The following is a 26,602-nucleotide window of genomic DNA, read 5'->3' on the forward strand; positions in this document are numbered from 1 at the left end:
CTCACAGGGAATCTGCTGACCTTTTGAAACTGATACGGATGGCCAGTAACAAATGGCATAGACATCTGATAAGAGAAGTCCTGCTTAAGCAGAGGTTATAGGCTGACATGTGCCACTTAGTGCAGCAAAACTGTCATTTAATAAGGATAGGACAAGCAATTAACAAAAGGTATTAGTTTCTAAAAGGTCAGGCACTACAAGGGACTAATCGGAGAAAGGACTTGAGAGTGCGAGAGGGAAACTTAAACCATCTGCTGAATACCTGGTGGTAAGCTGGGAAAGCAAGCAGGTTAATGGGACGTATTGCATTAAGGGAAGGCATCCCAGCTGCAATGGAAATGGTACTGTAACAAGAACCGCTGAGATAAAACCCAGAATCTGAGCCCAGCATTTTATGGGAGCAAATGCAAAGAAGGAGAATGAGGCAATAAATATCAGTTGGTGTGGTCAAATATTGCATGTAGTAAGCAAGAAAGTTAGAAAAGCTAATTTATATCCTTTAATATGAGCGGAATTAAACTATAATATTAATTTGACATTTTGGGGATCATGAACGGTGTGATAAAGATGACAGGCATTGCAAAGATGCCAAGATCACTCTTGGGTATTTATTCTGGGAGTAAATTAATGCATGGAGCAAATTTTTAAAAATGGATTTGTCTGTGTAGGCTGATGCTACATGCACACAAAGAGAGAAAGAGACCACTAAATGTTCATATTATGTACAAAATGACCATTAAAATTGCCTGGATTTTTAATCAATGGAAATTTTGAGTGCTTAAACGAAAAATAAACTGAAGTATCAACTAAGTAATCAGATATACTTAAAGGATCTTTATTGCTTTGCTCTCTTCTGCAAAGTTACACAGACATTGCCATAATTCTGCAATCACAAGCTGCCTATTGTTCAAGATTATCAAGTGATAATGTGGGTTGGGTGCTATGTAGAAAAAAGGATTCAACCTGCTCTCTCACATGCTTTTGTTAGAATCTAGAAATTTAACTTCAGAAGTGTCTTATAAAGAAAAGAAACAGAAATGAATGCACATAAAAACCCTAAAAAAAAAAAAAAAGGAAGATTTTGAGAATTAAGAGCCCTGGATTAAGTCTAAGGAAAGACTTGTGCCTTAAATGTCACACATAAGTTTAAATCTACAAGGCCGAATACCCGCTTCTCAGCAGCCTTCTCACACCTGCTCCTCAGCACATCCAAAGGCAGAGCAAGTTGATTTTTCACTTCCCATTTCCCAGCTGTTCACTGAGGACTGCAAGAAAGTGCCTTCAGCTTCCCCCCATTTTCCATATGTAGCAGATGGTAAAGCAGCTATAGGTGCTTCTTTGTAGCTTATATCCTGAGCGTGAATGCTTTTACTCAGTGTCACTCAGGATCTTCCATTTGAATGAGGATCTTCCATCTGAAGAGTTACCCTCCTTGCTTTCCAAGAAAACATGACAACAGGTCCTTGGCACATTTGGAGGAAAGCCAGAAAGTCATTTCTCCCCGTGAGCCTGGGCTGCCTTGCTGCAAGGCTGTGCATCTCAGCCCGTCTCTGACACATGGCACCACCAGGACAGGCCTGCATGGCCACACACACATGCAGAAGCCCCTCTTTGGGGGGGAAAAAAAAAAGTCTATATTCTCCTAATTAGGGAAATCTGAAAAACTGGCAGGGTGCATTTAACCCCATTAGATCCAATAGGGAACCGCAGCTGCAAATTCCACTTAGAAACATAGAATCATTTAGGTTGGAAAAAACCTTTAAGTCCAACTGTAAACCCAGCACTGCCAAGTCCACCACTAAGCCATGTCCCTAAGCACCATGTCTACACGTCTTATAAATTCCTCTAGAGACGGTGACTCAACCACCTCCCTGGGCAGCCTGTTCCAGTGCTTGACAACCCTTTCAGTGAAGAAATCTTTCCTAATATCCAACCTAAACCTCCCCTGACGCAGCTTGAGGCCATTTCCTCTCATCCTATCGCTTGTTACTAGGGAGAAGAGACCGACCCCCACCTCGCTACAACCTCCTTTCAGGTAGTTGTAGAGAGCGATAAGGTCTCCCCTCAGCCTCCTCTTCTCCAGGCTAAACAACCCTAGCTCCATCAGCCGCTCCTCGTAAGACTTGTTCTCCAGACCCTTCACCAGCTTCGTTGCCCTTCTCTGGACACGCTCCAGCACCTCGATGTCCTTCTTGTAGTGAGGGGCCCAAAACTGCACGCAGTACTCGAGGTGCAGGGGGTCGAGCTGCTGTGAGTCTAACCCCTGCCTTTGCACAGACAGCTCTGTTCAGGCTTACAAAGGTGAGGAGAGAGACACTGAAACCAGCGTCAGGATCCAGACTGTGAATCCCAAGCGTAAAGCCCTGAACAAGAAACCCGCCCCAGAGGGCAGAGGGGATTTCAGACATGTCCTCATCTTCAGCTCTCTGTGACCCATGTGCACACACCCGACTCCCAGCACTTTAATCCTTGCGTTTAACCCGCAGTGACCATGTCAGAAAACATTTCTCCATCTGCTTTCCAAATCCCATTGTCTATAAAGGGATGTAGCTGCAAAGCAGCAGGTCACATCCAGAAGACTAAATACATTCATTTGGGTTGGTGATTACCGAGGAATTTGTCAACAATGTGGAATGCTGTTCTGAAAGTAAAAAATATAAAAAAAGAAGCCATCATTGAAAATGTGATACTGTTGGACTTAACCTTGTTCTCAGTGAAGCCCACCAGTAAAACTATTATTGATCTGAGTGGAAGACTTTCAACAGCATTCATTTCTGTTCTCAGTTCAGCCAACTTTTGATCTTAGCAATTCACTCCACACAACGAGAAAATTCAGCCTTTCCCGTTTGCCTAAGGTTACAATTTCTCATCAGTAACATCTGAAATGAAATTATATATCTGAGCTCACTTCAATATCAAGAAATAAAGCAGAAAGAGTTTTTTCCTTGAAGTATGTCTAAATTAATTTATATTCTTCACTGCCCAGTTCCAGCATAGGTAGTTCCAAAATTTTAAGAAAGAATTAATGGACTCTATGTCTAATGGAGTCTGTGTCTCTTACTGCTCCGCAGCTCCCTGGCTACTTGATAATCACTTCTAGCACCTCCACCAGTTACTCAAGTCATATTCCTGCCAGTCCCCTCAACTTTAGGGCATGAAGCTTTAAAGAGCCATGACCTGAGATCAGAAACCGACGTTTTGGTGCTAGTTCCCCCCTGCAGGTCCATAGCACTGACCGGGCTGCACCCCTGCTCAGCATCACTCTTCACGCTGATATTTCTCCATCTGTGTCATCGAACGGAGGAAGGGAACAAGCACATTCCCTGGCTCAGAAATGAGCATATGTTTGGAACTGGGGAAAACAGTTTAGAAGGAATTTCCATGGCTCATTTCTCTTTCCATTCCCTGGTACAAACGAAGTAATAGTAACAATGCCTGCTTGTTATAGCAACAGCAAAAAGCAAAAACAAGAGAAAATAATGTAAAAAACGATAGTTCATTTTGCCAGCCAAGCCACAATGAATCACCCCCAATCATTAATTAAATTAAAATTTACTAACTTTCCACTAATGCTATATGAAATGGTATTCCATAAAGGATTACAAAAATGATTTAAGGACCTTTCCAAAGGTTCTTTCCTTCTATGCTCTATTCTATGGCATGTAAAAATGTCTTAAATAATTATGTTACCATATAAAACTGAACTGGTTTATTTGCTCTGCTTAATTTGGCATTAAGAGGGGATTAGCCACTGGTTTATTGCAATCATACAGTAACTTCAAATATATATATAGGTACTGACATGTTTAAGTGCTGGTGCTGAAGTCACACTACTTTAAACAGGTGCAAATTAGTTAACTGTTGAAGTTGTCACAGCATGAGAATTTCTTCTTAGGTTCAGTTACACCCATACAAATACAGTGCTTCATCCCCATCAGATAGATCAGCACATTGCCTCCCTTTTCACAAGCAGGCTACACAATTTCTGCAATCTACTATCTTTCAACACTGCATTCACAGGAGAAATGTGTTATATTCACACAAACACAACCCCAGAGCCTGCAGCCACTGTGCTACTTCTTGCACAGTTCTGCAACTAGCAGTTCTACTGTCGACGGATACATTTTTGAGCTATCTATGCAACACACTTTTTGACTGAGTTTTGGGTTGCTTTGCAACCTGCCACCTTATTCAGGCAGCAAATAAGTTTTATGTCAAACTGAATATTTTGGTCTGAAGTTTTATATTTGCGTTTTGCAGACAGAAGGGGAAGAAGCAACACCATCTGATAAAATTGGTTATTATTTATAAAAGAAAGGTATCACATGCCATTTTTCCCAGGTAACATACAAAAATGCAATTCAGTGAAGGATGGATGAAAATGCAATGTCAAATCCTCTGAGTTTAACAGGGTAGAAACAGGTGAATTCTGTTCATTGTGCTGAGGGAACAATAGTGGGGTCTGCCCTGTGGGGGCAGGAGATGCTGGAGCCCACTAGTCCCCATCCAGCCTCTGTACCCAGGTTCCTTTTGCATGGAGACCTTAAGTGTAGAGGAGGTGAGGGAAATTGGTGGCCAAGGTTTGGTCCCGGTGCTATGACAGGGTGAGGCTGTGGTGAGCACGAACAGGAGCTGCCACAGTCCTCACATTGCCTGTATTTACTCAGCGCAACTCACTGAAAAAGAAGAAAGAGCAGCAGACCCAGGGGGCACCTCATCACAGTATTCCAGTATTTAGAGGGCAGCTACAAAGAGGACAGAGGCTCTCTCTTCACAGGAGCCACATGGGGAAAACAAGGGGCAACAGGTGCAAGTTGCACCAGGAGAGGTGTCATCTTGACTTAGGAGAAATTTTTTACAGTGAGAGCAATCATCCCCAGAACAACCTCCCCAGGGACGTGGTGGAGTCCCCATTGCTGAAGGTTTGCAATACGGTGCTGGATAACCTCTCCTAGGTTCCCCTTCTCACGACAGGCTGGACCAGGTGATCTTTTGAGGTCCCTTCCAAGCCAAGTTGGTCTATGATTCTGCAAAAAAAATGCAGTGCTCTATGATGAAAAGTGTTATTCAGAAATTTATTTCTGTTCTCCAAGGGGGGAAACTGTAAAATACGGTTGGAGGAAACTACCAAAGAACATTTTCAAGTCAAAACAAGAGAAAGCAAAAGAAACTGTTTTGAGGTACTTTGTTAATCTAAATTAGCTTTTAGTTTCACTGGCCTGAAGCCAGTAAGTCCTCACATTCCATGCAAAAAATTAATTTAAAAATTAATCTAAAATTGTAGCCAAGGCTTGGTCAACACCAGCTACCTTTGCAATAACATTAGAAAAACGTTTCTTTTCCTCTGTCTAAAAAGAAGCCTTTATCTCTGTCCCTAACACAGAAAAGCTGAGCAAGTTGCTGTGACGCAGAGGTTGGCAGCCCCACCGCACACCCCACCAGGCAGATATGGGTCACTCCTCCTCCGTAGAAGGAAGGAAATGGGGCGTTTCATCTGGCTGCAAGCTGCTCCAATTGCCAATAATCCTACCAATTCAAGTCTTTAATAACAACCTACTAAGACGACAATTACACAGGATGCTATTCCTTGACCTATATCCCACTGAAGCAAGAGAGAATCTGTCGGGCCATCACCGACACAGCTGTCCTGGTTCATGGACTCAGCTCATGACACCACCTATATGTTTTACCACATCCCTTTCTCGCTGTATGTGTGGCCCTGAGGCTGTGTTCACAATTGTTCCTCCTTAACCACTTCAAGCTCTCTTCCACTACCCCACAAAGGATGACTGCTTATATATGGTTTTGGTCTGCGCGTTGATGACTGCTGCCCAGCCAGCTGGCTGGCTGTGGAGAAGCAGGATAAAATGCATAGCCAAATCAGGCGGACCACAGCATGCGGGGATACCTCCTGTGCACAGCCAGCTATGATGCTGGGTGCCCGTCCCCAATAAGCACACACGCCCCCACCAAACCCACACACAGTTTAAGACGGCAGGACAGACTGGGGCCATGAGGCGCTGGGATCAGCCAGGCAAGGGCACTGCTTGGCAGCTGCCTTGCAGCCAGCCCCGTTTATCCCTAATTTCTCTCAATTTTCCCCACAAATGCTCCTCCCTGACCCACCTTGATGCCTCCTTTCCCCATCTTTGATCCTTCTCCCAGACATCTTCCTCTTCCTGTGAGCAGTGTTTCATCCCACTGTCCTTCCACCAGCTCTGCGGCTCCCTGTGGAGCTGGAGGAGGTGAGTCTCCCTTACTGTTTTGCAGGGCTGTGAAAATATGGGAGCTCTTTTTACTTCTCCGAACTGCAGACCATATATAAAGGAAGCATCAGGGCACAATCCGCTCTGCTCTACTCCCAATGTATAACACAAAAAATACAGGTTTTAATGAGAGAGAAGCCCAACTTTAGTTTAGTGCAACACACAGAAACAGCAGGTGATCCATGCTACCACAGCACATTTCCAGTATTTCTAAAACAGAATATAACCAAAGATAATTCTCTTCCCAGTCCAAATATTCATAAATTAAACAATGACTCAGGCAGTAAATACCCTTTCTATGGCAACCCATTTCTCTCTATCCTTTAGAGTGGCAGCCCTGCTCTCACCGAATTAAAAAAGGACAATTCTGCTTTGTAATGAATTAAATCAACATTCTCTCTAGTATGACTAGGTTTTCTGCACTGCTAAGCACTATCAGTATCTGTACATCAAAACCTTTTTTTTTTTTTTTTCTTTTTACAAGTTGTACTTTTTACAAAAACCTATTTGTTTTTAACAGTGTTTCTATAGGAACAGGCCTGAATTTCTAGAACTTATTTTGCTTTTCTGGATACTCTCTTAAGACCTGGATGTGAACATAGCACCAGGAACTACCTAAGAAAAACAAAGTCTAATAAAGTTAATCTGATCAAGCTGGAAGAAGTGAATATCAATTTCATATTTAAAGCATGATATTCAACTCCATGAAAAGACTGATGAGGTCCTCAGGGTATGAAAAATGATAGGATGTGATTGAATTATCTCAGCAATACAGTTTCTTACATAAGAGCTAGAAAAAGGACACGGGAAGGGCTAACACATTTAATAAATAGAGAACTGGGAGCAATTCCTTAATGCGATTCAATCCTTACATTCGTAATAATTTTAGCTACAACTGTCATTGGTTCTGTGCAAAATGAGACATCTTCTGGAAGTGCTTCTCTCTGCTGATTAACCAACCTGCTTACAAAAGCCAGTGAGACATTAGGTGCCAAAAGCATGAAACTCTAAATTAGCCACCATGACTTGCAGAAACGGTTAATTTGACCTAGCTTCCAGACTCAGTCATTCTAACAACATTTTTCATACTATCAACCACAAATTTGTCCCATCCCTTTAAGCTACTCCATTAGTAATACTCTGTTGCTAAGCATCAGAAATTCCAGTGCTATCTCAATTTTAGTCCGTAGCTGAAATAGAGTTTAAAGTCTGGTCTGAACTTCAGTCTGGAAGATGGGACTGACACGCACTTATGCCCCAAGCCATACAGCTTGATAACCCCCATCATGTCACAGTTTCACTGTCATACACCACGCTGACAACTCAAGGCAGACAGGTTTTACCACGATATCACTGATTTCATAATGACAGTGCTTTTAGACAGCTTTATATTTCCAAAGCACTGTGAGGAAGACTAACATGGCATCTTTTCCAACGGCAATTTTAATTGTCAAAGGAACAAGTTTTCAGTTTGTCAGATTAGGTAAAACTTCAGTCTTCTCTTTTTTGCTAGGGCGGGAGTCATCTCACCTAACTCCAGGTTCCAAAATTTAGGAAAGTAGTTAAAGATACGTTCCCACTATCATAAAAGAGACAAACTGCCACCATGAAGCCCACCACCGCTGTAGGCACAGAATGTCCTCTGGAAGTGCCTCCTTTCCACTCAACGTTGGACTAGCTCAGGCTAGACACCTAATGCTGAGAGAAATCCAAACCCGAGTGATAACTGTCAGCTCTGTTTTCTGTGCTTGTTTAAAGTTTTTGCTGGGATTGTGAGTTTCTTTATTTCCTACGCAAACCATTTCTGAATCTTCTAGATCTCACTGTCACTCAGCTGCCAGCCCTCCTGATCTTTCTCATCAATGCTTCTTGTGATTCCAGCATGGGAGCCCTGTAAACATGGGAAAATCTAATCCTTCACAAGGAAAAGAAAAATACAGCTTTCTAACCCCCGCAAAATTATTTCAGAATCGTACGTAATTTTAATCAAATATAATGTTTTTTGGAAGTTAGATTTTCTAACAATTTGGGGAGGCTGATAACACTCCTGTATCAAGTTTTTGATCCATTACTTCAGCAATGCACTGTACCATTTTCTTCCTTTCTGTGCTATTTCCCCCCTTCAAGTACCTCTATATAATTATGAACTTTTAATTGTGAATTATCCCAATTAATGGCTATTTAGCCTTTTTCCTAGCCTCTTCCTTTGCTTTTTCTCTGCAGACATGAATCCGTTAATGGTCCTTCATACTTCTGGATGCTCATACTAGTAGAGCATATGCTAATATGAACATCAAGAAAGAATGAAAAATATTAGCACAGTATTTCAGCTGTACTGAAGTCAACTGAAATATTCCTACATATACAGTCAAAGACCTGCAGAGATATTTATCTTGATGGCTTTGGCAGGTCACACTGCTAGCTCTTTGGAGGAAGGATCATAATTACTTTGCATGCCTATACGATGTCAGCTTTTGTTTGCTGAAATGCTACTGCCAATAGCTATGCAAGTTTAATCGGAAGAAAGTTAGTAATTCCCAAACAAAAACTCTTAGCCAGAACATTGTGTATGAAACTACACGCAAATATATTTTATTCAAAGCAAATGTATTTATAAGATATTAAGCACTGCTCTCGGGCAGGAATTAACAATATGTAGCACTGCATGACAAAAATGAACCATCTTTAATTAAGCCTTAAAATTAGGCAATGGAAGAAGGAAGTTTTCCTACAACATTACAAACTTATTTCCAGATTCTGATTACACAAATTCAGGATGTAACCAGATATTAAATAGACATTCAAGCTGTGTCTTTAGTATAGACTCATATCAAGTGAAAGAGACTCAGATAAAATGAAAAAGAAAGAAAGAAAAAGAAAGCCGCCCCTTTTAGAGGAAGGCCTGTGAAACACTAGAAAACCTCTGCATATGAACATATTGGAACCACTGGGAAACACAGGTACCGCCCTGAGGACAGAGCAGAAGGACCGGGGAGAGGCAAAACCCACCAATTACTAATGCCAACAGGAAGAGAAGAGCAACAGGTTCTCTGGAGTGGAGAAACAGCTGAAACGGATGTTTCTGAATCAGCAGATTGCCTCCTGTTCTTTGGCCCCGCTATTCACAACAAAAATGGTCTTTCTTCATGCTCTTTTCTTAAGAAAATTTAATTTTGCAAGGAATACCTGCATTAGTTGTCAATTCTTCCTTCTAACCAAAACAATAACAAGTGCCCAAAATTCTAGCTAACCATCTGCAAAAAAAAAACAGCAATACTGTGCCATTCTATGATTGCTATCTATTATCTTTTTTTTTGATAAAATATTCTTTGGTCAAGATGGTGTCATGGAGGTTTTCTATACACATAGTAATAATATTATCTTTATTAATAAATACACCACTAATAAAGTGCCATTCAGGCACTCATGGCACTTGAGAAAGCAGCAGAATCCCTGCACCTCTAGTTATAGATGTAAGGTAAATGTAGAGTATTTTCTACTGTGCTTTACAATTTGCTGCTTTTAAGCCTCTGTTTGACTTTCTTTCCAATAGCAGGTCAAATCCGTCACCTAATTCATGCCATCAGTCCAATTACTGACTGACTGTTCGTACAGTTATACCTATATAGATGTAACCGATACTTATTTACAAATTGATCGGGCCAATTCCAGTTGATCTCCAGTTAGCAGTTTTCCTTATCCTTCCCTGCTGCTGTAAATCATCTCTTTGTTCTCCCAGACCGGCAGCCTGCGTGCCCGATGCTATAGCTATAACAGCAGTCCCCCAGAGATCCTCCAGCAGACTGACAGAAGATTTCCTACTCCCATATTTGGGCTGTTAATAATCATTAGAAACTGGAAAAAGATCGAAAAGAAACTAATAATCATCAGTCTGAGCACTATTGAGATAGTTTTTCATTCATTCTGTACGTTCCCTTTTCAACCAGTGAGATTACTTTTGTACAAAGGTAGAATTATAACAATCACTTTAAAGTGTATTCTTCTACTCACGCAGTAAAATTATTTTACTTAAAGCACTGATCGAAAACCTTTCAAACGCACTCAGACCTACTCAAAGGTTTTAATGCTTATATGCTAATCTTAAACTCTGTTATGTGTCAATCCATTTACTAGTTGTATGATGAGGTATGCACATAATTAGTAACTATCAAATAAATTTTACTTTTTTAAACTTGAAATTGCTCTAATCTTTATAAGAGCTCTTGTTCTTCAATATCTTTTACAATCATTTTACAGACAGTTTTATGCTAATGAGATTTATATTTTACATTCAGTCCACAAGAAAGTAACGGTCCCAAGATTCAAATTTAAATCAAGACACTATCTTAAAATTGACCTAGTTGTAATAACAATGTATTAAATTAAAAATAAGAAGCTGGGTACTGTACTATGCAGAAAATCTATAAAATATTGGGGATGTATTGTCTTTATTCTCAGGTTAGCTGTACAAGAGATTAGATCTTTTAATTGTCTGTCACAGAATGGGAAATAGAAGCCTTGAAGCCATTCAGCTGTTCATTTTATGACCTGGAGAATTAAATTTGACCCCTTACAAAGTACACCTAAGCATCACACACACCCTGAGACACAGCTATGGTTTTAAAACAGTCATGTAATTCTCAGCTGGCAAATCATTATGCTACAGAATAACTGAGTTTCCATTGGAAATGTACGTGTGTCTATATTTTTTGGAAGTGCTGCGTGAGAGTCCCAGAAGTGTTGCCTTGCTGCCCTGCTCTAGCTTTAAATGTAATTTTAATCATGCCAAAGTCAAGTTTAGCGCTCCCACATGCTATATTTAGAACCACAGAAAAATTCAGGTTGGAAGGCACCTCTGGAGGTCATCTAGTCCAGCCTCTTGCTCAGCACAGATCCCACTAGATCAGGTTGCTCAGGGCCTTGTCCCATCCAGACCTCAAAACCTTCAAGGATGGAAGGCCACCACTTCCCTGGACAACCTCCTCCAGTGCTTTACCACCTTCTCGGGAATTTCATTTCCCCCTATATCTAATCAGAACTTGCTATGTTACAAGCTGTCACGGTGTTGACTCTCGTCCATTTGCCGTGCACCTCTGTGAAGAGCCTGGGTCTGCCTTCTCTACAGCCCACCAGAAGGGACACAAAGACAAAGACCGTGATTTTCTCCCTCAGCCTCCTGAAGGAGCCTGGCTCCCGCAGCACCTCCTCATACACCCAGCCCCTGACTGTCCAGGCAGCCCATCCATGGACCTGCTCCACTTCATCCCAGTGGCAGGACCCAGGCATGACAGCAAAACACAGCTGTCTCAAATCCCTCTCTAACATGAGCATCACCACAAGTGAGTGAGGACACACACTTTAAAGCAGGGTAATTAAAATTAGCCTTTCAAACTCATATTTAGCATCTATCAAAAAGCGGCCTGGTGTTCAGTGCTGCTGAGCACCTTTAACTTGCAGTATCTTCGCCCATCCAGATTTTTTTACGAGGCCACCATCCATCACAATATCATACTACATATCATAAGTAATAAAGCAAAACTTTTCTCTCTGGATCTCCCATAAGGAACTTGGGATGTCCCAGGGTCATCAACATTTCTGATCTGAACATGTAGCTTTAGACCACTGGATTCTAAGAGAAAGGAAGCTAATTTTAGGCACACTCATATATAAATGGCTAAATGAATGACTTTTTTTTTTGCCAGATATAAATGTCAGAATAGATTTCTTGTCCCACAGTGCTATCAATCACAACAAATATGCCTATTTCCATTTACACTGCCTGCCTTCAAATTTGCAGCAGCCTGGCCCAGGGACTGACCCTGAGAAGTCAGGAGGAATTTCATTACAATCCTACAAAGCAAATATTAGACACACAATGACCTCAGTGATCTCACCACCAAAAAGTCACAGTGAAGCGGAGAAGTCAAGCTCTCTTTTTAAATCTCTGCATACACCACACATACAAAGAAACCAACCTGGTTTACAAAGTTACACATTTGACATTGCAATTTCCCTTAGAAGCAGGGATTTTGTTGTGACAGTACATACCAATCCCGCCTAACCACATATCCTGTGGGTCACAGGCACTACCGCCCAGGCATCCAGTTTCCAGCCTCTACACCCTGCACAGGTTCCTTGCAATTTAAAGAACAGGCAATGTGATTAACACTGCTAATCTGGCTGCATTTCGAATTTTGGCTGACTCTGACATAGGAGCTCTGGGAGTTTTGACTGCAATATAAGAAGTATTGTTAAGTCTCACAATTTTATCACAGCCTTAAAATACTTGACGTTTTCAATTAAATACCATCACTGGGAGATAAGTGACTATGCAGCAATCTGCTCTTTATTATTTTTATTATTTTAATTTGGTTCTAGCTGTCATAGTTGCAGAAAAAGGTTAAAGAAAAAGGTTAAAGGTTTTTAAGATTTTAAAAAGTTTCCTTATCCTTTTCCTGTATGGGCAACATAAACAAAATCCAAATGGTAAAAAAGAGGCTCCAACTTGTATACTGCTTTATGAATACAGATGCTACTGCTTGCAGTTTCTCCCTGAATTTTCTTCTGGGTGTGTACATGGCCTAATTGACAGATCTCAGGGATATGTATAAGGTTTTTGCTTCTGCTTATATACTACCTGGTGAACTGGTAATACTACAGTAATTAAAAAAAATAGTATAAGATCATTTAAAGTCCTAGAGATACACTACAATGCTTTGCTTTGGAGCAAGAACACCAATCACATGAATATTGTTGTGAAGCCGCCTTCCCACTGTACTAGGAATAGCAGACAAAGCAAGCAGGGCAGTTCCACTTACTGGTGTAGCCCCAATGACAGGGAAAAATATTAGGGAAAGAAATAAAAAATACTCCCACAGCAAGTGATATTCCTCTCAGAAACACCAGAAATGGCCCCTTCATTCCACTCTACCCATTTTATGGCTGTAGTGGGAGAAATAGGACAGCACTGACAATGTCTGTAGCTGAGCATCTCGCAGTAAACCAAGGCAGGGGTAAAAGCACCTCACCAGCGTGACTGGTTTCAAGGGAGCCAAAACTGGCCCCCAGCCCTCCAGCACCTGGAGCAAATCCTGAGCTGTTGGAGCTGCCCCCCTATCTTTTGCCATAATTCTTAACTTTCCAGCCTGTAGGCAACTGACAGAGCAGATGTCACTGAAACGACTTAACGTATTAAGCCGCTATTTGTTTAATTCTGATGTGGAAAATGTGTCACACTCCAAATAGTTTAGTATGTTAATGTACCAATGCAGCAACCTACAGCAATCTTTTATAATTTTATTCTAGACCTATTTTCTTGCTTCCTATGTTTTTAAGTGTACTCTTAACTTCACCTTTAGTCTCCTCAAGCTGAATAAACAGAACTATTATCTCAAATAAACATTTAATGTCCTAGCATATTTTATCTACAACTCATTTGCATTAAAAGACATAAACCAGATGTGAACTTCCAGAATAACATATTCTGTTAATAATTTGCAGCACAAGAGTTCATAGCTGAGGAGGCTCTGGGGGCTCAGCTTTAAGGAATAACATTTTAGTGTCCGTCTGCACAAGAAGAAAATATTCTTATTTGAATCAAACTTTTTAAAAAAAAGATCCTACATGTTTTCTATTCTAAGGTAAGGGGCAGCTTATAATAACTGCAGCATGAAGTTTTTTTCCTTATATTAGTACGTAGCTCCTTATGCTTCAGTGGGACTACAGGTGACAAAGAGCGTATCCAGTCTTGAATTTGAAAATTATTTATCTCAAACACTTTTAAGGAATCAATTTTAGAAAAACTTTTAAAACATTGTGATGAGCACTACAAATGAGGAATTCCAAGCCGTAAACATGAATAATGTCCATTTCAAACTAAAGGCACAATATAATGCCTACTAAACTCAACTCTCCTGTGGATTTGCATCAGATGTTGCAGAGCCTTATTAGCATGACAAACTATAAGCACGTATTAGTAAAATTAATCCTCTTGCATGTCGCTGCACTCCTGTGATAAGTCAGCAGCCCTAGCATTAGCACTTCTGGTTTCTTGAGACTCACTGGGCACATGTAAGATGAATTCAACTTGCCCGTGCCTTGCCCTGATGCTCTGCCACGGCGCATTTTGACAAGCATTCCCTACGGGAGCTGTAGGCTTCAGGGCTGGCTGCTGTCTCACCAGTGGCTTTGTGTCAACAGCACTGAAAATAACCCTCATTAATTCCTTAAAATAAACTATACGTTTGAACACATTTTGGAATATACTTTTCCAAATATAGCTTCTGAAACATACACTTCTGAAGCCCCGTTAAAGCCCATTATTGTACGATATTGAGGATTTCCTGCAAAGAAATGCCTGTTTGTGTTTTTCTTTACACCAGGCCCGTTCAACTTGATGGTGGTCAAATGACCGCTCCTCACCAACAAGAATGCAACAACCCATACGCAGGTGCAGGCACGACCCACTGTGAGCCACCTCTGGAACAACGGGCAAACGCTGGAAAAAGGCTTCACGCAACACAAAAGCTGAAATGAGTTTGTTCAGCAACGCAGTTCTTCATAAACACCCTGTGCTGGTCCCCAGCGGACACCCCGTGGTGTGACCTGTCTGCTCCGCATCTCATTGGAACGGTTCTCGTTACGCAGATGCTCTTTCCCCCAGTACTACATCGTACCGGTGGCTACGCTCTTCTGGAACGATGGAACGATCAAAACTTGATGACAAACACAAGAGCATAGGAAGTTGATGTCGCCATACACAGAGCATTAGGGGACAATACGTGTAGTGCACTTCGGGCAGATTTTTTTTAACATGAATTTGGTTCTTTCGATGTCTTTTGAGCAGAAGTGCTATGTGAGCCTTGGAGTAGGTTCCCCTTTACCTAAGCAAATGTGCACAGTAAACAAGCTTGACTCAGTACAAGCCCTCAGGACTGAAATAATCTTCACCCCAATAACTAAGCTTTCAGGTCACCAGGAGATAAAAAAGCTGACACGTGTTATTGGTCTGATCTGGGATGGATCACAAATATTTTCCAAATCACCTATTGTATTCCTGCAATTGTGACTGATGAAAGCTGCAGAAATTGAAAAATTGGAAAGTTGCCTCCCTCCCCAGCTTCCCTGCCTGGCTGGGAAAGGGAGGTGGGTGAGCGGAGAGAAAAGCAGGGATTTCTCCATTTTTCTGCACACTGTAACACTGGCCTTCGGGGAAACACTGCCTCCAGAGGAAAGAGCTGCATGTTATCTCTTTGCCACGTTATGTCACCTCTAAAGAGCTTTAAACAACTGGCAAGTGACAGTGGCAGCTGCTGGCAGGGGTCTGCTGGGACAGGCATCACTGTGGGCTGCACAGATTCCTTGGTGGGGCTGCACGCTTGCAGCCTGGGTGCAGCCAGTATGTGCAGCCTTTTCTTACCATGGAAAAATAAGGAAAACATTTTCCAAGGTTAGGCTCTTGGGTGGTGGTGGTTGTTTTTTTTAAAGTATTTTATATGTGCAGTCTTATCTGATGGGTGACATCAGTTGCAATCTTGATTTCTTTTTGGAATGAAATCTCCTCATGGATATAATCCAGAGAGAAGCAAAAAGCAAGAAGGGGGGGAATATTTAGGCTGCCTGGGGCATGGAGTTAGCAGGAAACTAGCTTTGCTGCAGTTGGTTTTTATGAGCCCAACTCTTCCCTCCCTCAGCTATTGGACAAGCTAAGGACCAGATATTATTTTTCAAAACTTAGTGGAAGGTGGCAAACAAGTTACACTTTCATTTTCCTTTCTCACTTCTGTAGTCAAATGTCAGCCACTCATGCCAATGCCAAAAATTACCCCAAATGTATTAACCCTTATACATGCAAGTCAGAGTAACATAATGGACACAACATTGAATTCAGACTTTGGTATTTCAGATTCTTTTCCTCTTGACTAATGCTACCAAACACAGGTCACAAATCTCTTCCCAGTTCTCCTGTACAGGAAAATTCCCTTCTCATGTGAGAGCTTTGCAGTCAATTGACCAAAAACGCTATTAAAAAGCTAGATATATTTACAAAAAAAATGCAGCACCAACAGTACCACAATGAAATTCTACCAAAAAGAAACCTAGATATCAGAGAACATAAATGTAAAAAGTGATACATGCTACCAAAAAAGGAAGGAGTTCCTGCAAAATATGGCAGGATTTTCCTAAAGACGTGATGTCATCTTTTGGGACTAAAAATAGTACAGCTGTTTATATAGTACACAAAGCCAGAGACAGCATCTCCTCCCAAAGGTTTATAAACAACATAAACTGCCATCAGATGAAATACAGGGAATATTAATATAACAGCAGTTATTCTATTAATTACATTTTTTGTATTTAAAAGTTTTCCAATGTTTTATTGCACTAACAATTTCTTTAAGGCATAACATTTTAGGATGCCTACACAGAAGTATGCAACAAAGACTAAATAAGTTGACAAAAAGAGACTTTAACGCTGACAGCCAGATGCAATGGTCATCTCAGAAGCAGCAGAGGATATTGCAGCCTAGCGACAAAAAGGACTGAAACACATAGGGTGACTTGTCTATGGGTCAGTACAACACTCTCATGGATGTATAGCTCTTACTGTCCATCCCAAGTCCTCCCTCCCTACTGCTCAACTGCTATACATAGCTGTGAAGTTGAAATGCCAAATAGCCTGTGACCAATATAGGTTCTTTGGTGACTGTTAATTCTTCACAGTACCATAATATCAATGCAAATACTTTCCATATAATAACTTTTTTCCATATCATAATTACCATAATTTCCCTAGAAAATTCATAGGGGCTAAACTTCAGTCCTTTGCCTTCCAGCACAAGAGTCATCACCTGCCTCCCAGATCCACAGCACGGAGCCACAGAGCAGGCTAAGAGTAGAACGCTTGCTTTGACACGTCAAGGTTTGCCATTTAGCCACTGCTAAGGTCTCTGTAAGCAACACTGGATGCACAGCTCCTTATAATACATTATGGGGTTCACTTGTAGAAAATAGAAAATTATTTTTTTAGTAAAAAAAAATTATAAAGCAGTACCACATTTTCTAAGCAAGCAGAGTGATTAGTACAGAAATGGGCTATTGGGAGAAGAGATACGTTCATTGTCTTTTATTGTCTTGAGGGATGACAGCTCTGCTTTTGCAAACAATTTAGTGTTGGGATATGTGAGTGAAAACAACCAGTTATACAGAGAAGCAGTAGAAGATTAGACAGTTTAGCAACTAAATTTGACCTATAAATATTGATAAATATAAATATGACCTAAAAATAATTTAAACAAATAACCAGAATTAAAGATGAATTTCAGAACTTAAACTGGTGAGCTGTTTGATGTCCACAGTGCAAACAGCTATACTGAAAGCATCCATCACTATTAAATGCATCACTACAGCACCTAGGAAACATGTATGAGATCAAAATTGCTAGGACTGAAGCTGGGACTGCCTCCCATATATAGCATTCCTATATATTCCCAAAAATACAAAGTATCTTTGTGTTTAGAAAGGCTCTGAGAAGCTGCCTTTTTCTAATTCATAACAGGATGGGTAAATCAAGCAAGTCTCCAACCAACGTTATGGCAGTTTCTGACAGCATTTCCTTAACAGCCAGGCTGCTTCTGCCAGCTTAGCTTTGCAGCTCATGCTGCTTGCTGCTTTCTAAAGTAGGCATGACTATGGCATGCTTCTAGATCTATGTAGACCTTATGTGCTTCAGAGATGAGATGCAGAAAGCCCAGCCGAGCATTTCTTTAGAGCTGACAGCATCACCCTAACGTCAGTCTCATTCTTTACAGGACACAGACTGCGTTGTTCCCACGGAAAAATCAGCCTTGACCTTGGAAAAAAGCTCAGGCATATCACAAGTTACAATTATAGATCTATGGAAAGATATGTGAAATGGGTGCCTATCACTTCAGCAGTTTTCCTGAAAATGCAGCATATCACTTCAGTCCAAAAAGATTATTTCACTCCAAAGTTTGGAAGTAACGGGAGTTAAGAGTCGTCAGCACGACCTAGGTTTCAGTCTTAGATAAAATCCAGTTAATAATATAGACACAGTCAAATCTACGGCAATGTAACTAGGTAGCTCTATTAAGCTATAAATAGAAGTTTATTGTTATGCTGGCTTTCGGCAAACAATGCAATTCAGGCCATGCTACCAAAAACGAGTTAAAATTCAGCATTTGAGGTGATGCATCACTTGGTACCATCTTGAAAAACATTCAAGACCAAGATGGACATAACTAGCCACTGTTATTGGTTGTTCTCAGGTCAGGACGATGGGCACAGCTGGACGCAGGCTACCGGGCCACACAGCCATTTAATCTGAGACAGTACAGTGTTACGATCTTAAATAATGACAATAAATACAGCATAAAGAAAATTACTATATATAAAGCCCTGTTTCCCCTGGTGCAGGAGAGCTTACAAATGTTCACACACGAAGCTTACACTAGTTTTCCTCCAATTTTCCACGGCAGGAATGAGCCATCAAAACACACCCAGGAAGACTGGCTGGTAAGTGGCCATGCAAAACATTCAAGATTAATCTGATCTCTGTAGAGATCTCTGTAGGAACCCAACAAGAGCTGTGCAGCCAAGCTTAATGATGGCTTCAGATACCCACAGAAAATTTTGGACCAGATGCCAAGAGGTCCAACTCACAGCAGGGCAATCTTCAAAGTTAGGTCAGATTGCGCAGGCCTTTGCCAATTAAATTTTGAAAATCTCTGAGGCTGGAGATTTCACAGCCCCTCTGAGCACCCTCCTCCAGGGTTCAGGCACTCTCGCTGTGATTTTTCTTTTCCTTACAACCAGCAGGAATTTCCCTTGCTACAACTCCTGACTGTTGCCTCTTGCCCTTTTTCCATGCACCTGTGAAAGGAGCTCGGCACTGTCTTCCCTCTACCCACCCATTAGGGGGTTGAGGGCGGCAATTCAATTCCCCTTGGCCTTCTCTTCTCCAGGTGCAACAACAGCAGACCTCTCCACCTCTTGTTGCAGGCCCCGCACTCGAGGGATGCACACAGCAGCTCCTCTCATCGCACTCGCTGCATGAACCACTGTAGGGTTAAGGGCTGGACTCTGTTCACCAAGTGGATGGGAACGCTTTACCTAAGTGTACACTGTTAGTCATGGAGAGGTTTAAGCTGGCACACAAACCAACTCTGCTCTCATCACCAGCATTACCTGCTGTCAGGCACACTTCTGTCGCTGCTCCAAAGCCAACAGCAGAGCACAAGGTTTTATTTAGTCTGAGCAGGACAGGAACCACCAAGAACACCGAGGCTCCAACCGCAATCAGAAACCCTACAACTGGCACTCTTAGAGCATGACTTACAGCCAGGTTAACAGATAGCTGAACAGAGAGCATATGTGCGAGTCACAGGGGTGAGGTGTTGGATTCTCTGCCAGACACTCACTACAACTGACGGGACAGACATACGCAGCCCCAGCTGTTCCCGATTGCCCTGTATCCCGGTTACAGGATTTGGCTGCAAACCGTTTTCCATTCCCGTCTTCCTGTCATCACGGGTAATAGTGGCAACACAGCCCATTCCTATGGTTTCCTTTGGTCTCTGTGCCTTACACAATTATATAGGCAACCTTAAAGATTAGATCCTCTGTATCCGTGTTGCATCTGAAATTGTAACCGAGTGATTGCTTTGTTGTCACTGGCATTGCAAAGCCAAAAGATAGACCAGAGCGAGGCAAGCCCTACACGACTCCGTAAAGCCAAACTTGCCAGCTGAACTCCACCAAAAATCCTCAGCAGTCTGTTACGAGGTGAAGAACAGAAATACCTGTTTGACTTGCAGGTCCCAGCTAAGTTTGCAACACTGAAAGCACCAACAGGAAGTGAGAATGAAGAATTTGTAAACAGAGCAAAGTAAGTGAAAGTAACCGAGATGAAAATAAACAGGAAACTGTAAAATTATTTTTTCATTACTTCTAGAGCATTCACATCATTTTAAACTGCAGTATTTGAAGCAACCTGGGATTTATAAGTGTTCCTCAATAAACTCTCTGGACAGAGGTAAAAATAAGTTAAGAAAAAACTTTAGTGGTCTGTGATCAAGAACTCTTCAAATCAATCACTGCATATAAAGTTGCCTGTTCATTTAGTCCCACTTAGCATTGCTCAGCAGAGAAGATCCTGGTATATATTTAGATATCAACTAGTAAACTGCCTTTTATATTACTTCTGAAATTCCCTGCTATCCATGAATCCTCAAGTCACATATACCTGTGAGGGGTAGGAGGTATATGACCTATTTTCTAAATGACAAAAGCTCTTGCATGACACTCTCAAGGAGAACAGGTTCTGTGGCTTCTTCTTCATATGATATGCATCAAACTTTAACTCCTCCTACTTCTCCAAGGATTTCACCATACAAACAATATCACAGGGATTTGATTCTACATTGTCATCCTCTGAAACAGACTTGAAGGAACACAACTACTGTATGCTTAGTGCTCCACATTTACTATATCCATAAAACAGTACAGGTGAGGAACTTTATCTCCCACCACCCCACCCCCAAGCTCAAATGTACAGGCAAGAGGGAAGAGGAAGAACATGGGACAAGCACATTCCATCCTCTTCTGAAGTATCGGAGAATGCCCCATGCTAGAAATGAGATTATAAAAGAGATACTTGAAAACTTCCAAGGAACTGGATGCTGTATTTGTGAGCGGCAACCAAGATACCACACTTGCTCCTCATATCCACCATAGGGAGCAACTGCAGTCTGTTCTTGTTGTACAAGGACAGTATTACTTAAACCTAAAAATAACAGTTTCTAAGTAGCAAAAAAAAAATAATCTGTATTACAAGAACATTAAAGTCTCTTTAAAATATCACTAGTGATACCTTACAATTCAGGAATGTTTATTTTTCACGGCCAGCTGCATTTAGACTTTGTTTTCCTTCAACTCCAGATACAGCAACTTGTCCTATAGGATCAGAAGAATCTCAGAAATAGAGTTATTGACCAATTTGACTAATGCCAGCAGAAAAATTATTTGCTTTTGCAGAGAAAGGGAGGAAAATGGCTCCTAAAGCAGACAGAAATATTCACTGAATGGAGTTTATATTCCTCTCACATTCCTTTTCTGAAATGGAAAAATAAATAACCGTGCTTCATGCAAAACAATACTCCATCTAGCTTTCGGAGCACGAACATCAACTAATAAGCTGTGAAAAAAACATCCCAACATTTCAGACAATAACAGCTGAGGACCTTGACACACTGCTAATGGATCTTGACACAAGAAATAATCTAAATTCAGAAATATTTGCCTTAAGGTTATAGGTAAGGGCGCACAGAGCGAACCAGCAAATTGCCCAATAACCTCCCAGGCGCACTCGCTGCCCCGCTCGTGTGGGGACACAGCTCTGCTGGCTGGGCCCCTTCTCATCAGGTGCTTAGGGAGCTCTGCTTCAAAAAGCCCCAAGCAGCACAGCCCATCCCCACAGCCTCTAATTCATTACTGTGAGTGCCGGATGCTTGGTTTGAGAACCCAAGGTCCAAAGGTGAGTTAATGGCACCAGCGGGACTGGAAAATGCAGCTGTGAGCTTAAAGTTAACAATAGTCAAGACAGATGCATTCCCACTAGTAAAAGCCTGAATTTGTGTCGTGTAGAGGGGGAATGATTTGTCAAATTAGGCAAAATTAAAATCAGGGTTTCCTCACTTCTCCTTGCGTGTTGGGCAGCCCATTGCATACAAGGTAAGAGAGGGAAAGGTTACTTCAATAGCCATGCTTTGATTCATTTTCCAACTTTCTTCACATTTCTTAGCCCTCTATGTTTTTATGACAAAGTTGACTATTGGGCATTAAGTACATAAGCCATTAACGTCCTGAGAAGCAAAACTGAAAGCATACCAGCTTCAACATCAGACTGAAATGGCAGTAAGATGTGTACAGATAGCAGCCACGAAGGATACTCATTACTGTACAGATGCTGCACTGCAAACAGACAATTCGGCAAGAAACAGACCTCGCTCGGAAAGCCAAATATCTGGGTTTTTTTGAAGCAGAACTAGCCACCTTTCCAGAGGCCTGCTGCAGTGCTGGGGATGCACGCGAAGGCCCAGGGCAGCCAGGATGTCCTGCAGTCAGGGGTTACCAGCTGATGTACTGTCACCTGACCATCTCTTCTGGCCTGTTTCACCCCAAGAACACGATGCCATACACTGAGCTAACATCTTTTTCTAAAGAGCTGTGAAGAAGAATCTTCAACCAAAAACCTTAAAGAACCCTAAGATATGGCCTCCTGTTTTTTACAGTCTAAAAAATTATATACATTATATGCAATTCCACTCCAGAGGATAAAGATGCCATCAAGAAATACATGTCATTGCTTATTTTTTCAAGGAAACGTGGCCAAAATAGCAATGAAATGAAGTAGTTCTTCTGTTTAATTACAAAACTTGGAGGATTGCACGTTATAATCTGCACACATTTATTAGTTGGAGAACTGCAGAGCAAGTCAGCCTCTTGCTGCTCGTATCTAGTAATCCAATGCGCTACTGGTGTTCAAAAAGACAGGCTGAAAGTAAAACACTGTATCTAACTATAAAAATATACTACAGTCTGAAACAGTCGAACTATTCTCTCCAGAGAGGATTCCTATCGGCATATTTGCATGTGAACTTTGAAAAGGAATTAAGCCTCTCCCAAGCAGGGCAGGACCTTGCGTGACCAACTTGCGTAACCTCTTTTGTAACCAGAATCACTATGTTCGTCCCCCATTTGGGCTGGGACGCTCCATTAGCTGATCTCTGATCACGCAATCAAATTTTCCCTCTAATATAATAGTTTAAAAACTAAACAGCCATGTGAATTTGTGTCATGACATTTAATTTGATCTAATCTAATTCACCCAGTATGTAATTAGCTCTGCAAGTCATTTTTTTTTTGCACTTAAATAATAGACACCATTTCTGGGAATTGATGGAAAACTAATTTTCTCAATCTCAAATTTTTAACCTACTCCGTTCCTCTTGATAGGATCTCAGGACAGCAAAGAACTGAAATATTAGTCTGACAATATCAGACAGCCATGCCACACAAATACAGGTGTAAAGGGCAGTGAATGAGCTCTTTCTTACAGTTTCAGCCAAGATCAATGGTAAGTATATGGAAGTCAGCTGAGGAAAATCACGTGTGGAAACAATCTAATTACAACACACATAATGATGCATTTGAGGTGTGTTTTACTATGCCACATGATCATACGCTTTCTAGATTTAAAACTATAGCATGAGTGTGCAGTCCCTTAATACAGAACAGTGTTTCAAAGTATGTACTACTGGGCCACTCTAAATGATATTACCTGTATCTATATATTACAAACAAAATCACGTTTACCAAAACCACACATTTCTATATCTAAAGCCAAATCTTATGTTTAAATGGCAGAGGGTCTCGGGTTGCATGAAACCCTCTTGATAGAGATAGCTGATGATGTCTTGCATCGGCGAGAGGCGACACAGACTGAGCGAAGGCTTCTGGAGTAACAAGCACAAATCCATGAAAGTTTACTCCACCTCAAGAGTAACAGGACGACTGGAGACTTCTCCTGGGTTACGAAGCAGTGCAGCAACTCCTTGAACCTCATGTGGGGCTAATTTTAATACCACATTGCAGCCTTATTTACTTCGCAGAACCAGAAACATCCTTCTGTTACAGTAAACACCAAACTTTGAATTACAGCCTCTCCGCAGTAATTTTGGTGGAAATCTTTTTGAAACAGTGATTTTAGTCAAATATGCTGTGCAATACTTGCCCCATTGACGTTAATGGAAAATTTCCATTGATCTTGCAGAGTAGGTGTGAGCACCTCACATTTAATTTATCTTAAAAACTGATTGCAAATTGTTTACATAGTCCACATAGACATGCAAAATCAAAATTTGGAAACATCAAAGCTAAACCTATACGTAAAACCAATACTCCTAAAACTGCCAGTTATACTTTCAAACGAGAGCTAAGAACTCTCGGGGGGTTTTTTCACTCTTTTTTTTTTTCCCAGGATGTTATTTTTATCTTGGCACCATTCATTTTTGCTATTTCATTTACACCATGTTTGGTGCAATTACTGAGATAGAATTGTGTCAAGTCTCCTCTGCACTAGACTGTATGCACCAACTTTTCTCCTGGGTTTATAACTTTGCAACCTATTTAACTGGCATTTTAAATATTATAGAAATACAGCTTTGGACTCTGATATTCTCTCTACCAGCCTCAGTTCTACTGCTACAGAATTTAAATGTTTCACAGCATTTCATCGTCTTCTGTTCAAATTTACAGAAGAGCAACTAAGGACAGGATTCTGTGCTGGAGTTTAATCATCTCCAATGCAGATGTCACTGTCTGCATTAGCCATCTCAATTCCCTTTAGAGACAGAAGACAGACTCAGGATTTCTAGCACATGATTCAATCCACCCTGAAGCTCTGCTCTCACCTGCACTCCTGAACACCTGCCTGGCCCGGGCCCTGCCCGGAGAGGACCGGCACGCTGGCAGCGCAGGTTTCATCCACAGACCACGCCGGAGCGTGGATGATCCGCACACATGGGAACACCTACATTTTCAACAGCCAGGAGGAAATGCCAAACTACATTTTAGCTGAAGTCTCTGGCAGGTGTCTGACCCTGGGTCTTGCACTGTTCTAACAGGGAGCTTGTTTTCCTCTTTGTTTGCACTAGGCTCTCATCTGGCTCGCCGTCAGGATGTGATATGATTAAGCATGTTGACATACAGAGTCACCACATAATTGTAGCTATTCAACTTCTCCCTAGTCTTGTGGTAGAAGGTATATTTAGCAGCTACAGTTACCCTCAGAAATGAAATACACAATCAACTCTGAAAGCCTCCCCCTTCTCCCCATGCACAGCCCTGTATCTGCCTTAAAGACTGTAATATTTTGCGATCAGCTGCACTCTGAAGTAACCACCCCCGCTGCCACACAACACAGATGAATGCTGAATCGCTGGAAAATACAATTCCAAGTCGGTTCCCAAATTCTGCATGTAACATGATAAATTACTTCTGTATTGCCCTGAGCAACTGGATCCCTCCGGGTGCCAATCCTGGAGCTAGGGCTCCATGAAACCTCCGCGATTGTCACCTTCTCTATCACCACGGTATCTCGGCCAGCTGAAAAGGGCGAGCTTTTAACCCAGATATTCCCGTCTGAGGCGGCCGGGGCTCCGGTGCCGGGCGGGGAGGGGGCGGCAGCCTGCCAGCGCCCTCACCCACACGTCGGCTGCGGGGCCGGGGCGAGACACCCGAGCCGAGCCGAGCCGAGGGGTACCGGCGGCGGGGGTGCCCAGACCCGGGCGCCTCCCGCTGCGGGCGGCCAAGCCCACCCCGCGGCGCTCCCCGCCGGGGGCGCGGGTCCCGCCGCCCCGGCACGGCGGCGGCAGCCGCAGCTCCTCCCGCCCGGCAGCGCCCGCGGCTGCGGCGGCTCCCCGCCGAGACTCGCACGCAGCCACATACACGCATTTTTCTGCTTTTCTCGTTCTTTTCTTTTTTGAAGGTTAGCAATTTTCAGCCGGCTCCCCCTGCCCGCACCCCGGCGAGCAGCCGCACCGCAACGTGACGGACCCCGCCGGGGCGGCGGCAACGTCCCCTTCCAAAATCCAAGGGGTGGGGTGGGGTGGGGGGTGCTCGGCTGCCCCCCGCCTACCTGTGCCGGTGCTCATGGCGCGCAGGAGGGGCCGCGCCCGCCGCCGCTCCCCACCGCTCCCGCCGCCGCCGCCCGTCACCGCGCCCCCGCGGGCGGCACCGGCACCGGCACCATCCCCCCCCCGCGCCGCCACGCAGCGGGGCAGGCGGCGCCGCGCTCCGCCCCCGCCGGCAGGTGCCGCGCACCCACGGCCCCGCGCGGCACGGCCCCGCGCCGCGGCGGGCACCTTGGGAAGTGTAGGCGGCTCCGCGCCCCCCCCCGCCCCGCGGACTACATCCCCCTCCGTGCCTTGCTGCGGGCGGGGGGAGGCTCCCGCCGCGCCGCCTCTGCGGGCAGAGCTGCTGCTGCAGCCCCCCCCCGAGCACCCGCAGAAACGTGCGCGCCGTCGCGGCGACCCACCCACGCCCCGCACCCCGCGGGTGAGGGCGGCGTGTCGCTGCCCGGCTTGCGCTCGGTTTGTACGGTGCCGGAGCGAAGCAAACGGGCGCACAGGTGCTCCAGCGCGGCCCCGGAACGCGCGGGGAGGGCCGCTGGGGGTGTTGGCGTTGTCCCCCGGCCCAGCCTAGGCTCCAGGCAGCGCCGCTGGGCGCAGCGGAAAGATGAAGAAAGACGGAAAGAT

The 26,602-nt window shown here is 43.0% G+C and overlaps 1 protein-coding gene across 8 annotated transcripts in view; it reads right to left on the bottom strand.

The window, feature by feature from the left end:
- The window catches only part of ABLIM2 (actin binding LIM protein family member 2), a 149,814-nt gene extending 123,737 nt beyond the window's left edge, over window positions 1-26,077 (bottom strand). For all 8 annotated transcript variants that reach the window (XR_012660409.1, XM_075091945.1, XM_075091947.1 and 5 more), the window contains exon 1: window positions 25,984-26,077. Coding sequence is in view for 7 of the 8 variants with exons in the window: in XM_075091945.1 (XP_074948046.1) it covers window positions 25,984-25,999 (16 nt within the window). In the remaining variant the exon portion in view is untranslated. The remainder of the gene's footprint in view (window positions 1-25,983) is intronic.
- Window positions 26,078-26,602: the final 525 nt, after the last annotated feature.

Source organism: Phalacrocorax aristotelis, chromosome 4 (genome assembly GCF_949628215.1).
Source record: "Phalacrocorax aristotelis chromosome 4, bGulAri2.1, whole genome shotgun sequence".
NCBI classification, from domain to species: Eukaryota; Metazoa; Chordata; class Aves; order Suliformes; family Phalacrocoracidae; genus Phalacrocorax; species Phalacrocorax aristotelis.